At 35.7% G+C, this 15,418-nt stretch overlaps 2 protein-coding genes across 2 annotated transcripts in view; one reads left to right on the top strand and one right to left on the bottom strand.

The window, feature by feature from the left end:
• The first annotated feature begins 2,302 nt into the window (after positions 1-2,302).
• PMCH (pro-melanin concentrating hormone) lies at positions 2,303-3,447 on the top strand. The gene is made up of 3 exons (XM_061205970.1): positions 2,303-2,551; positions 2,893-3,091; positions 3,398-3,447. Exons 1-3 carry the CDS (start codon positions 2,303-2,305, stop codon positions 3,445-3,447), a joined length of 498 nt encoding a protein of 165 aa, XP_061061953.1.
• Positions 3,448-3,805: 358 nt separating this feature from the next.
• Positions 3,806-15,418, bottom strand: part of PARPBP (PARP1 binding protein) — an 85,211-nt gene continuing 73,598 nt past the window's right edge. The window contains exons 10-11 of the mRNA XM_061206558.1: positions 4,954-5,089; positions 3,806-4,146 (exon numbers count right to left, since the gene is read on the bottom strand). Coding sequence (XP_061062541.1) covers positions 3,806-4,146; positions 4,954-5,089 — 477 coding nt within the window. The remainder of the gene's footprint in view (positions 4,147-4,953; positions 5,090-15,418) is intronic.

Below are 15,418 nucleotides of genomic sequence, written 5' to 3' on the forward strand. Positions count from 1 at the left end.
GCCCTCGTGCCACAACTACTGAAGCCCTCGTGCCTAGAGCCCGTGCTCCGCAACAAGAGAAGCCACTGCAATGAGAAGCCTGCACACTTCAACGAGGAGTAGCCCCTGCTCACCGCAACTACTGAGTGCCCACGTGCAGCAACGAAGACCCAACACAGCCGACTTATATGGAAAAGAAATGGACAAAAATAGCCAAGGAACTGCTATAGAAGAAAAACCGGTGACTGAGTAGGGGGGCTGAGAAACTTGACTTACCAGATATCAAAAGTTATTTTAAAGTTGTAATAATAATACTGTAGATTTGGCAGTGGAATAGAGAGTTCAGAAAGAGACCTACACATGTATAGAAACCTAATATACTGCAGAGATGGCATTGCAGATTAGTGGAGACAGGATGAATTATTCAAGAAATATATAAGGACATTAAAAAAAAAAAAAGGTCATGAAGAACCTAGGGGCAAGACAGGAATAAAGACACAGACCTACTAGAGAATGGACTTGAGGACACGGGGAGGGGGAAGGGTAAGCTGGGACAAAGTGAGAGAGTGGCATGGGCATACATACACTACCAAATGTAAAATCGATAGCTAGTGGGAAGCAGCCGCATAGCACAGGGAGATCAGCTCGGTGGTTTGTGACCACCTAGAGGTGTGGGATAGGGAGGGTGGGACGGAGGGAGACACAAGTGGGAAGAGATATGGGGATATATGTATATGTATAACTGATTCACTTTGTTATAAAGCAGAAACTAACACACCACTGTAAAGCAACTATACTCCAATAAAGGTGTTAAAAAAAAAAAGAAATATATAAGGACATTTGGAAAAAGTTAAAATTTCTTTCTCACACACAAGATTCTAGATGAATTAAAAATTTAAATGTGAAAGTCAAAACATTTAAACTTTTAGAATATATAGAAGTATGTTAATGATCTCAGGGTTTGGAAGGATTTCCAAATAACATATTATAAATACTAACCATAAAAAGCAAAAAAAAAAAAAAAAAAAAAGAAATTTAAACATTAAAATTAAGGAGTTTAGTTCACCAAAAGACACCATGAAGTGGTTCAAAAGATAAGAAATGTGAGAAAAAATACAATATTTAAAACATATACAACTAACAAAGAATTAATATCCAGCATATATAAAGAACTCCCATGAATCAACAAGAAAAACCCAAACAATCTGATAGAGAAATAAACAAATTTTTCTTTAAAAGTCATTTTACTTAAGCATATGAAAAGGCATCCAACGTCTTTGGTAATTAGAGAAATAAACATTAAAAGCACAATAAGATACCCAAGTGTTAACTAGAACCTGGAGCAGTAAGAACTCTCATACCCTGCAGGTGGGAGTTTAAAGTGGTTACTACTATTCTGTAACCATTTTGGTATTAATAAAGCTGAAATGTACATACTCCAAGACCCAGCAATTCCATAACTAGAAATATACCCTAGAAAAACTATGGCACATATATACCAGAAGACATATACAAGAACGTATTCTCTTACTCTACGGGGTCAACATTACAAATTAACTCTGAAATGTTTAATTAAAAATCATACAACATACTCATTATCCAAAATTAACATTTATGGAGCACATAAATATTCTCTTCATGGACTTCTTATTCATTAATTGCTAAACTCATTAATAAATATCAGTAATACCCTTTTGTAAATATAGAGATAAAACACACCTGACAGGTCAATTTTAGATATAACATGAATGACTTTTTGTTCATACTGACAGGCATATATACTTTAAACACCAAAGACTATTCCGAGCATTTATGGGAAAAAATACTTTCTGAAGATTATTTCAACTTCATCGGGATTAAATGTATTTAAACTTTGACCCTTATTATCCTGAGTGAAAGAAATAACTTTAGTTTTAATATTTTACTTCAACAGAAAATAAACAGAAGGGAACAATATGAATAAACAAGAATATGGAGAGCCTGATGTCCTGTGGTCTTCCTTAATAACAACCCATTTTCAAGAGACTATAATCTCCTCAACAGAAGCTTTCTACCAAGGATCTTAATCAGATTCTGAGAAAATTCACACTCAAAATAAACAATATGCCACTAAAACCCAAACAGTGTAAGTATTAGCAGCTATACAAAAAGTTAGCTTCTGTCTAATGAGTCATTTTTAAAATGATGAAAGTCTAAGTCTTTCAAGTGCTTTCTATTCAAGCTGGAAAATATATAAAGGTAGGAATCATTTACAAAGCAGGTTGAGAAATTTTACTTCATTTTACACATCCTTGTGTGACTCTATGCAAACATCAAACTAAGAATGGCAAAAATGAGTTTCTCCTCCTACATATTAATACTAACTTTTTCTTTGCTTTCTCAAGGTGTTTCGCCTTCAGCCTCCAAGTCAATAAGAAATTTAGAAGATGACATGGTATTTAAAACGCTGAGGCTGGGAAAAGCCTTTCAGAAGGAAGATACTGAAGAAAAATCAATTGTTGTTCCTTCCCTGGAGGAATATAAAAATGATGAGAGCAATTTCATGAATGATGAGGAAAACAAAAATTCAAAGGTAAGTGGCATTGTGACTTATCCTTTATTTCAATGGAAATTTGATTTTTATGAATCCTTTGGAAGTAAAGTCGATACTTTTATAAGCACAAGTATGTGAAAAAAGTCACAATATGCATTAGGACAACTGATCAAATTTCCTACATACCAGGTTGTTCTTCCATTCTGGAAAACATCTCTTATTCAAAAGGTTTTTATTCCCTGAAAACCTTGTATCTAAAATATTTTTTTTAGAGTCAAAACAGTATAGAGCATCTTTGATCAATAAGAATATTACACAATTGTATCATAGTTCTATTCTCAATAAGACAGCTAAAACACAAATCAACCTTTTCTTTACAGAATGCAGGTTCCAAACACAATTTCTTAAATCATGGTCTGCCACTGAATCTGGCTATAAAACCTTATCTTGCACTAAAAGGATCTGTAGCTTTTCCAGCTGAGAATGAAGTTCAAAATACTGAATCAATACAAGAAAAGAGAGAAATTGCGGATGAAGAAAACTCAGCTAAATTTCCTATAGGAAGGAGAGATTTTGACAGTGAGTAGTCTTTTTAAAATTCAATTCTTATATCTTAATACCATAAAATAGAACTCTGAGTTTAATTGAATTTGGGTCCAATCATGACAAAATCAAACAAGACCATGGTTCAATTTACTTGATATTAAGTGACCCCTGCAAAAGATGTGAAATTTAAAAGTATTTAATTAGTTACTATAATTAGTTACTAGTTACTATAATTTTGATTTACTCAGAATTAGCTATACTAGATCCATTCTTTCATTTCTAATCAATTTTGTGTGATACTAGTCCTTTAAACAATTTAAGCTTTTTTTTTTCCTTCAGTGCTCAGGTGTATGCTGGGAAGAGTCTATCGACCTTGCTGGCAAGTCTGATACCTGTTGGTCCACATCATCATTTCAGAAGAAAACAAAATCATTTAATTGCCTGTGGGGAAAAAAGCCCTTAATGTTACTATGACTTGTATTATTTTAAATGTCTGTTTTCAAAGAAAGTAGTATTAAGATATACCTAAATGATATGCTTTACCTGTGCATTAAACTTCGTGAATATTCTGCATAATTATGACTTACTAGTATTTTTTAAACAATGCTTAACATGCTAACCTTACATACACTGCAGACCAAAATAATAAAGCACCATAATTTACACCTTGATCTCTTAAAAATTAAGTAGATGCCTTTAGTGAATGGTTTTATATATACATAAATCTAAAGAACATAAAAGACAAATTCATAGTCTAAAAAACTGAGTTAACTTTGTCTGGCCAGTAATCAATTTGTCCTTGGCGGTACATTTGTTGTTTTTTGCAACTCTAACTAGTTTGCCATCTAATTTACTCTGCAAATCTTTTGATGCCTTAGGTATCTTAACATTTTTGTGTTGAGGTGGTTCATTTCCATTATCACAGAGAATATTTTCATCATCCAAATCCACCTGTTTCCTTTTTGAGCTTTTACTTCCTGTCAGACTAATTGATTTTCTTGCCACTTTTTCACTTTTACTTCTGTCCAGATGAACATTTCCAGAACTTGTTCCAATTGTTGGTCTTCCAACAGATGAATTTACACCTCCTGTTATGCAAGATGAAAAGAGGAAAGAAATTATAATACTTAAAATTATTACACATGAGAATTTTACAAAAAACTTTTTAAATGGCTAAAGAATATTTTAAAACTTATGATTTACAATCAAATAATGATATAAATTACATGATGAACAAATACAGCTATATTACTATCACATTTCTTTTCATTTTACCATATCACTTTTCATCCCTACAAACAATAAATTTGCTTTGTCTGAATGCATAACACTTAATCCTTAAACGCTACAAGTTATTTCTTAAATACATTTAGTTAAATCAAACTGAGTCCTATTCCTATACATATATTTGTACTTAGATATAACTTTTTTTTTTTTTTTTTTTAAAGAATGGGAAGGGAGCTTTATTTTTTATTTATTTATTTATTTATGGCTGTGTTGGGTCTTCGTTTCTGTGCGAGGGCTTTCTCTAGTTGCGGCAAGTGGGGGCCACTCCTCATCGCGGTGCGCGGGCCTCTCACCATCGCGGCCTCTCTTGTTGCGGAGCACAGGCTCCAGGCGCGCAGGCTCAGCAATTGTGGCTCACGGGCCTAGTTGCTCCGCGGCATGTGGGATCTTCCCAGACCAGGGCTCGAACCCGTGTCCCCTGCATTGGCAGGCAGACTCTCAACCACTGCGCCACCAGGGAAGCCCAGATATAACTTTTTAAATAAACTCAGGTCTATAAAAATATAAACCTTTACATTGCAAAAAAAAAATCTAGTTTTACTTAAGTTAAAACCAATTAGTACACTAGAACTGAATTGTTATTAAATTGCTCAAATAAGGTCAATTACCAGAAAGGTCATTTTCCATGTGAAGAACACACAAAGGCTTTGATGCTGAATTAACATTATTCCACTTATCCTTGCTTATCATGCAGTCATCTTTGTAAGTACAAGCAAACTGAGATCTAATTAAGGTTTGCTTCATCTGGTAACAGGAAGAAAGAAGAAAATATGCAATTTATCCTTTATTTTTATTTAGTTTTTCATCTAGATAGAAATATACTCTGTAGTCACTGAGGTATCATAAAAATTTCCCTTAAATATTTCATTATCTGTGGGAACTTTTAATCCTTGATGTTTCATAGTTTGCAAACTCATTCATTGCTACAACTAGTATTTTTGTTCTTTTCAGTAATACCAGCTTTGTGTATGTTTTTGATAATTTTTGTAAAAGCTTAGGAAAATCAATTATAAACTCTTCAAAGGCCTTTGTTACACATTCCTATGTCTGAGATGCTTTAGAAAGTGGTTTTATTATGTTTAATAATGATATACATGATATATGTAATCCTAGAAAAATACAAGTTTTCCATCTTAAAGAATTACAGAGTACAACTCTGTTAGGAAAAAATAGCATATGGAATTCAAGAAATTAGAGAAATTAAGGAAGGGAGAAATGCTAGGATGAAAAAGAAAAATAAGAGAAGGTGAAAGAAACAAAGATAGGAAACTAACAAAGAAAGTGAAAGATAAAACAAAGTGGTGAATGAAAGGCATTATTTCTTAATTAAAAACATGAATATTTAGAAAATTAAGAAATATGATTTGATTATATCATTCTAAGAAGATGTGACCAAGTGATTTAATAGTTGAGTATTCAAAGTATACTCCTGTAATTATCTTCAAATATGACAAATAGGAGAAAATTAGAAAGCTAAATTTAATTCTTAAGCACTGAAAAGGATGCCAAGAAAGTATTTTTGGAAATGTATTCTGCAAACAAAACCAGTGGCTATTTTAGGGAGAGAACTTAATTTCAGAACAAAAGTAATCTACACAGATAATGCAAATTTCAACAATTGCAGCTGCTGTGTAATGCCATTTGGTTATAATAGGGAGATTTCTCCAAATAATTAGAAATCATCTCAAATCGTTTTCAGAAATAGACAAAGCTTATTTCAAATACATGATTAAATAAAGAGGACTTCAACAATTCAAAAATTAATACTTCAAAGTATAACTACATTATGCTGAATAATACTCACAGAGCATGTTATTGATACAGTTCACGAAGTCTAAAACAGCATGACTTTATATTATACATTCAGTAATTATACACTATGCTATATATTCAGAACGATAACTACATTAACCCACTCAGATGTTTGCAAAGATACCAGCAGTGAAATCCACTGACTGTATTTTAGAAGAAATCAGAATAGTCTTCAGTCCAGCTGCTCCATAAAAGCAAGTTTTCTCAGGATGACAAATTTTATATCTTTCTGAGTAATGGTGTCTATGACAGCCCCTAACTCCCAGAGGACTAAAAGTTATATTTAATTTGCTTGAAGATGTAGACAATTAGAATTTATCTTCCATTTAAGCACAAAAATGCACAAAATTGAAAAAAATGTGAAAATGTAAAAGATGAAAAACTATTTTTTTTAGAAGTGAAATACAGTAGGCTCTTGATAATGAATGGAGCTACAGCCCAATATCTTCATGAATCCACATGAATGTAACTACTATTATATAGTTTCTACCATGAGATGCCCTAAAATATAACTGAAGGTTTTAACTAGGCCTTTTTGGACTTTATTAATTCCATAAGTAGAGAATTAAAACAATTAATAAAGCTATTAAAATAAATTTTGTTAATAAAATAAACTTTATATTATATTACATCATATCATCACTGTAGTAAATTATCCAAAAACATTTATTACCATCTACAAAACCAATACTAACTGCTGACATCTTTTTATACGTTTCTTTCATTTTGCCAGTTATTACTTATAGAAAATGATAAACTTATTGCTTACAGAGAGTTATAAAGAGTATGGTAAGGCCATGAAAGTAAATGGATGCTAAGTGGCTGGCAAGGATCACTCCCGTAATACCCAGATAGTGATGCACCTACAGGGGACTTGGGGGACTAGAGCCTCCCACCACAAAACCTTCATCAGTACCACTCATAAAGCACTCTAAATAAAAATACAATAATTATATTATTTAATACAGACAACTGATGTTTTCTCAATCTCATGCTGCATGTGAATAAAAATTTCTTTAGAAAGCTGGCATTTTTATTAATTTTAAACATACATCTGAGTAAAAAGCTTTCTTTGCTATGTAAATACAGTCGCAAAATAAGTTCAATAAGCCCTCCTGACAGCTAGATTTCTTATCCTTAGGCCCCCCATAGAGAAATTCTCTAGCCCTTAGTGACAGTAGGGCAGTTTCAGAAAACTAGAGTTAGAAGGCAATGGATTCTTAAAATACTGATTATGGGTTGAGATGTGAAAGAAAATCAGTTAACCACTATATTTACCATGAAAAATATTATTTATAAACATACCAAAACACAAGAGAGAACCACAATGGTTCTATGGCAATCTTGGAATACTTACATCCAAAAGTAGTAACTGAGAGTAGTTATATTGAGGGTGTTTTTTTTCTTTTTTGTAAAAGATTATATGTGCGTTTTTTCCCTGCCCTGTACAAAGATCTTTTTTTTATCAATTACCACTTATTAAGTTCCAACTATGTGACAGGCACACAGTATACTAAAGAGATTACTAGGATGGCTTCCGTAATCACAAAGACATTCTACTTATAAAATTTGCTGTTGACACACAGCTGGAAGAAATAATAAATAAATTGGATAATAGAATCAAGATTGAAAAGATCTCAGAAGGCTAGAACCATAAGTAGAAAATAATAAGATGAAAATGAATGAGGATAAACAAAGTCCTGTATTTAAGTTCAAAATATCAATTACAGATGTACAGGATGAGGAGAACCTGACTTAAAAACAACATATGAAATAAAGACCTAGAGATTTTAACTGATCATGAACTTGACTGCAGCCAACAATGTGATGTCCAACTAAGAAACCCGCACAAAGAAACAAGATGATGTGATGGAAAAGGCATCAGATTTGCGGTCAAAAGACCTGGCTTCTAATACTGGCCCTATCCCTTACTAAGTAGATGATCTTGGGTAAACCTCTAAACCTCTCACTTATCCACATATAAATGGGAATATTTACCTCATAGAGTTGTGAGGATTAAATGAAGTTAAAAATATGAAACAGCTATGTAACTCTAAAGATATATGTAGATACTATACAGTTATTAATGTAGTAACATATAAAGAAAGTATTCCTATAGAGTAAGAAATCTGTTGAATTAGGTTTCTCAGGACTTGGCCAACCCTAAAATGATTCTAGGAATGCAGCTCAAAAAATGAACTTACAATCAGCTTCTTCATTTTGGTTATTAAAACAATACAAGCTACATTGACTTGTATTTATAACTTAAAAGAGATTGCTTTTCCTTTGTTCATAAAAGTTGAATTTTTCTGCACAAGATTAGTGGCTACATAGAATTGAGATTACTTCCTGTTGCAAATCTTCCAAATCTCTCTGTGTATTTGATTTGGAATCACAAATAAGCAAAACAATTCCCTTTTGAAAGTGCTTTTGAAGTACTTAACAACTAAGAATAATGTCCAGATTCATACATGGCTGTTAAAATCATTTTATGTTCAAGTCACATGAGAGAAAAAGATTCAAAGTTTTCCTTTGTAGAGTGATTTCCCCCCTTTGGAAAGATTTCTATCCACAGTAAAATTGCAATGAACTTCAAACTTGCCAAGAATTGGAAAAGTCCTTTTGCCACAAGCTCTTTTTAAATTGAAATTATTAGTAGGTTCCCAGTTTGAGGAAAATAGTACTTCACATAGGAAAGCCTGACTCCAGTTAAATTAAGACAAATGAGTCAAAATATTGAGAAGTCACAGAAACTCTCAGTTAGCTGTATCAATAAGAAAATGAAATTTCTAAGCCCCCATTATAGTGGGGGCTATAAATTTTATCAACAAGTTTGGAAAAGGAAATTACCCAACATACCTATTAAATATATAACTAAAAATAAATATTCAAAATTCACCTTTTCATTCTTACGTTATCACATTTTCAAAAGAACAGAGATTTGCTATTCTTAATGGCATATGAATTTGTAAGTATATCAAATGATGACTATTATAATTACTATGCCTTCATTTACACTTTGGAAACAGCATAAACTTTGAAGTCTTACACCTGAATACAACCACTGCTCTGTTATTTACTAGGTATATGGTCTGGAAAATAATGCCTTCTAGATTTCAACAAGGATTAATTGGAATGAGGGATATAAAATACCTAGTATAACACTTGACACTTAGAAGGTACGCAATAGGAGGTCTGGGCAAGATGGCGGAAGAGTAAGACGCAGAGATCACCTTCCTTCCCACAGATACAGTAGAAATACATCTACACGTGGAACTGCTCCTACAGAACACCCACTGAATGCTGGCAGAAGACGTCAGACCTCCCAAAAGGCAAGAAAATCCCCACGTACTTGGTAGGGCAAAAGAAAAAAGAAATAACAGAGACAAAAGAATAGGGACGGGACCTGCACCAGTGGGAGGGAGCTGTGAAGGAGGAAAGGTTTCCACACACTAGGAAGCCCCTTCGCGGGCAGAGACTGCGGGTGGCAGAGGGGGGAAGCTTCGGAGCCACGGAGGAGAGCGCAGCCACAGGGGTGCAGGGGGCAAAGCGGAGAGATTCCCGCACAGAGGAGCGGCGCCGAGCAGCACTCTCCAGCCCGAGAGGCTTGTCTGCTCAGCCGCCAGGGCGGGCGGGGGCTGGGAGCTGAGGCTCGGGCGTCGGTGCTAGCCGGAAGGGAGTCCGGGAAAAAGACTGCAGCTGCCGAAGAGGCAAGAGACTTTTTCTTGCCTCTTTGTTTCGCGGCGCGCGAGGGGATTCAGAGCGCCGCTTAAACGAACTCCAGAGACGGGCGCGAGCCGCAGCTGTCAGAGGCGGGTGCGAGCCGTGGTTATCAGCGCGGACCCCAGAGACGGGCATGAGACGCTAAGGCTGCTGCTGCCGCCACCAAAAAGCCTGTGTGCGAGCACAGGTCACTCTCCACACCGCCCCTCCTGGGAGCCAGTGCAGCCCGCCACAGCCAGGCTCCCGTGATCCGGGGACAACTTCCCCGGGAGAACGCACAGCGCGCCTCAGGCTGCTGCAACGTCACGCCGGCTTCTGCCGCCGCCACAGGCTAGCCCCGCCTCCTCCGTACCGCTCCCTCCCCCCGGCCTGACTGAGCCAGAGCCCCTGAATCAGCTGCTCCTTTAACCCCGTTCTGTCTGGGCGGGGAACAGACGCCCTCAGGCGACCTACACGCAGAGGCGGGTCCAAATCCAAAGCTGAACCCCGGGAGCTGTACGAACAAAGAAGAGAAAGGGAAATCTCTCCCAGCAGCCTCAGAAGCAGCGGATTAAAGCTCCACAAACAACTTGATGTGCCTGCATCTGTTGAATACCTGAATAGACAACGAATCATCCCAAATTTAGGAGGTGGACTTTGGGAGCAGGATATATTAATTTTTCCCCTTTTCCTTTTTTTGTGAGTGTATATGTGTATGCTTCTGGGTGAGATTTTGTCTGTATAGCTTTGCTCTCACCGTTAGTCCTAGGGTTAGGTCCGTCCGTTTTTGTTTTTGTTTTTTTTTACTTAAAAAACATTTTTTTTCCCTAATAAATGTTTTCTTAATAATTTTTTCCTTATTTTCTATTTTTAAAAAATTTAAAAAAAATTTTTTAATAAGTTTTTTCATATTTTTTATTTTAAAAAATTTAAAAAATTTTTTTCTTAATAAATTTTTTTTTACTTTTTTCTTATTTTTTATTATAAAAAATTAATAAATCTATTTTTAAAAATTAAAAAATTTTTTTCTTAATAATTTTTTTCTTATTTTTTATTATAATACCTTTATTTTATTTTATTTTATCCTCTTTCTTTCTTTCTTTCTATTTTTTCTCCCTTTTATTCTGAGCCATGTGGATGAAAGGCTCTTGGTGCTCCAGCCAGGCATCAGGGCTATGCCTCTGAGGTGGGAGAGCCAACTTCAGGACACTGGTCCACAAGAGACCTCCCAGCTCCACGTAATACCAAACAGCGAAAATCTCTCAGAGATCTCCATCTCAACATCAAGACCCAGCTTCACTCAATGACCAGCAAGCTACAGTGCTGGACACCCTATGCCAAACAACTAGCAAGACAGGAACACAGCCCCATCCATTAACAGAGAGGCAGCCTAAAATCATAATAAGGCCACAGACACCCCAAAACACACCACCAGACGTGGACGTGCCCACCAGAAAGACAAGATCCAGCCTCATCCACCAGAACACAGGCACTAGTTCCCTCCACCAGGAAACCTACACAACCCACTGAACCAACCTTAGCCACTGGGGACAGATACCAAAAACAACGGGAACTACGAACCTGCAGCCTGTGAAAAGGAGACCCCAAACACAGTAAGATAAGCAAAATGAGAGGACAAAAAAACACACAGCAGGTGAAGGAGCAGGGTCAAAACACACCAGACCTAACAAATGAAGAGGAAATAGGCAGTCTACCTGAAAAAGAATTCAGAATAATGATAGTAAGGATGATCCAAAATCTTGGAAATAGAATAGACAAAATGCAAGAAACATTTAACAAGGACGTAGAAGAACTAAAGAGGAACCAAGCAACGATGAAAAACACAATAAATGAAATTAAAAATACTCTAGACGGGATCAATAGCAGAATAACTGAGGCAGAAGAACGGATAAGTGACCTGGAAGATAAAATAGTGGAAATAACTATTGCAGACCAGAATAAAGAAAAAAGAATGAAAAGAACTGAGGATAGTCTCAGAGACCTCTGGGACATTAAACACACCAACATTCAAATCATAGGGGTCCCAGAAGAAGAAGAGAAAAAGAAAGGGACTGAGAAAATATTTGAAGAGATTATAGTTGAAAACTTCCCTAATATGGGAAAGGAAATAGTTAATCAAGTCCTGGAAGCACAGAGAGTCCCATACAGGATAAATCCAAGGAGAAACACACCAAGACACATATTAATCAAACTATCAAAAATTAAATATAAAGAAAACATATTAAAAGCAGCAAGGGAAAAACAACAAATAACACACAAGGGAATCCCCATAAGGTTAACAGCTGATCTTTCAGCAGAAACTCTGCAAGCCAGAAGGGAGTGGCAGGATATACTTAAAGTGATGAAGGAGAAAAACCTACAACCAAGGTTACTCTACCCAGCAAGGATCTCATTCAGATTTGATGGAGAAATTAAAACCTTTACAGACAAGCAAAAGCTGAGAGAGTTCAGCACCACCAAACCAGCTTTACAACAAATGCTAAAGGAACTTCTCTAGGCAAGAAACACAAGAGAAGGAAAACACCTACAATAACAAACCCAAAACATTTAAGAAAATGGGAATAGGAAAATACATATCGATAATTACCTTAAATGTAAATGGATTAAATGCTCCCACCAAAAGACACAGACTGGCTGAATGGATACAAAAACAAGACCCATATATATGCTGTCTACAAGAGACCCACTTCAGACCTAGAGACACATACAAACTGAAAGTGAGGGGATGGAAAAAGATATTCCATGCAAATGGAAATCAAAAGAAAGCTGGAGTAGCAATTCTCATATCAGACAAAATAGACTTTAAAATAAAGACTATTACAAGAGACAAAGAAGGACACTATATAATGATCAAGGGATCGATCCAAGAGGAAGGTATAACAATTGTAAATATTTATGCACCCAACATAGGAGCACCTCAATACATAAGGCAAATACTAACAGCCATAAAAGGGGAAATCGACAGTAACACAATCATAGTAGGGGACTTTAACACCCCACTTTCACCAATGGACAGATCATCCAAAATGAAAATAAATAAGGAAACACAAACTTTAAATGATACATTAAACAAGATGGACTTAATTGATATTTATAGGACATTCCACCCAAAAACAACAGAATACACATTTTTCTCAAGTGCTCATGGAACATTCTCCAGGATAGATCATATCTTGGGTCACAAATCAAGCCTTGGTAAATTTAAAAAAATTGAAATCGTATCAAGTATCTTTTCCGACCACAACGCTATGAGACTAGATATCAATTACAGGAAAAGATCTGTAAAAAATACAAACACATGGAGGCTACACAATACACTACTTAATAACGAAGTGATCACTGAAGAAATCAAAGGGGAAATCAAAAAATACCTAGAAACAAATGACAATGGAGACACGACGACCCAAAACCTATGGGATGCAGCAAAAGCAGTTCTAAGAGGGAAGTTTATAGCAATACAAGCCTACCTCAAGAGACAGGAAACATCTCGAATAAACAACCTAACCTTGCACCTAAAGCAATTAGAGAAAGAAGAACAAAAAAACCCCAAAGCTAGCAGAAGGAAAGAAATCATAAAGATCAGATCAGAAATAAATGAAAAAGAAATGAAGGAAACAATAGCAAAAATCAATGAAACTAAAAGCTGGTTCTTTGAGAAGATAAACAAAATTGATAAACCATTAGCCAGACTCATCAAGAAAAAAAGGGAGAAGACTCAAATCAATAGAATTAGAAATGAAAAAGGAGAAGTAACCACTGACACTGCAGAAATACAAACGATCATGAGAGATTACTACAAGCAACTCTATGCCAATAAAATGGACAACCTGGAAGAAATGGACAGATTCTTAGAAATGCACAACCTGCCGAGACTGAACCAGGAAGAAATAGAAAATATGAACAGACCAATCACAAGCACTGAAATTGAAACTGTGATTAAAAATCTTCCAACACACAAAAGCCCAGGACCAGATGGCTTCACAGGTGAATTCTATCAAACATTTAGAGAAGAGCTAACACCTATCCTTCTCAAACTCTTCCAAAATATTGCAGAGGGAGGAACACTCCCCAACTCATTCTACGAGGCCACCATCACCCTGACACCAAAACCAGACAAAGATGTCACAAAGAAAGAAAACTACAGGCCAATATCACTGATGAACATAGATGCAAAAATCCTCAACAAAATACTAGCAAACAGAATCCAACAGCACATTAAAAGGATTATACACCATGATCAAGTGGGGTTTATTCCAGGAATGCAAGGATTCTTCAATATACGCAAATCAATCAACGTGATACATCATATTAACAAATTGAAGGAGAAAAACCATATGATCATCTCAATAGATGCAGAGAAAGCTTTCGACAAAATTCAACACCCATTTATGATAAAAGCCCTGCAGAAAGTAGGCATAGAGGGAACTTTCCTCAACATAATAAAGGCCATATATGACAAACCCACAGCCAACATTGTCCTCAATGGTGAAAAACTGAAACCATTTCCACTAAGATCAGGAACAAGACAAGGTTGCCCACTCTCACCACTATTATTCAACATAGTTTTGGAAGTGTTAGCCACAGCAATCAGAGAAGAAAAAGAAATAAAAGGAATCCAAATCGGAAAAGAAGAAGTAAAGCTGTCACTGTTTGCAGATGACATGATACTATACATAGAGAATCCTAAAGATGCTACCAGAAAACTATTAGAGCTAATCAATGAATTTGGTAAAGTAGCAGGATACAAAATTAATGCACAGAAATCTCTTGCATTCCTATATACTAATGATGAAAAATCTGAAAGTGAAATTAAGAAAACACTCCCGTTTACCATTGCAACAAAAAGAATAAAATATCTAGGAATAAACCTACCTAAGGAGACAAAAGACCTGTATGCAGAAAATTATAAGACACTGATGAAAGAAATTAAAGATGATACAAATAGATGGAGAGATATACCATGTTCTTGGATTGGAAGAATCAACATTGTGAAAATGACTCTGCTACCCAAAGCAATCTACAGATTCAATGCAATCCCTATCAAACTACCACTGGCATTTTTCACAAAACTGGAACAAAAAATTTCACAATTTGTATGGAAACACAAAAGACCCCGAATAGCCAAAGCAATCTTGAGAACGAAAAATGGAGCTGGAGGAATCAGGCTCCCTGACTTCAGACTATATTACAAAGCTACAGTAATCAAGACAGTTTGGTACTGGCACAAAAACAGAAATACAGATCAATGGAACAGGATAGAAAGCCCAGAGATAAGCCCACGCACATATGGTCACCTTATCTTTGATAAAGGAGGCAAGCATATACAGTGGAGAAAAGACAGCCTCTACAATAAGTGGTGCTGGGAAAATTGGACAGGTACATGTAAAAGTATGAAATTAGAACACTCCCTGACACCATACACAAAAATAAACTCAAAATGGATTAAAGACCTAAATGTAAGGCCAGACACTATAAAACTCTTAGAGGAAAACATAGGCAGAACACTCTATGACATAAATCACAGCAAGATCCTTTTTG

This window comes from Eubalaena glacialis, chromosome 11 (genome assembly GCF_028564815.1).
Source record: "Eubalaena glacialis isolate mEubGla1 chromosome 11, mEubGla1.1.hap2.+ XY, whole genome shotgun sequence".
Taxonomy (NCBI): Eukaryota; Metazoa; Chordata; class Mammalia; order Artiodactyla; family Balaenidae; genus Eubalaena; species Eubalaena glacialis.

Coding starts and splice junctions, on each gene's coding strand:
- PMCH (XM_061205970.1), top strand. CDS start 2,303: ATGGCAAAAATGAGTTTCTCCTCCTACATATTAATACTAACTTTTTCT. Junction 2,552..2,892: donor AGGAAAACAAAAATTCAAAG/GTAAGTGGCATT, acceptor TTTTCTTTACAG/AATGCAGGTTCCAAACACAA. Junction 3,092..3,397: donor AGGAAGGAGAGATTTTGACA/GTGAGTAGTCTT, acceptor TTTTTCCTTCAG/TGCTCAGGTGTATGCTGGGA.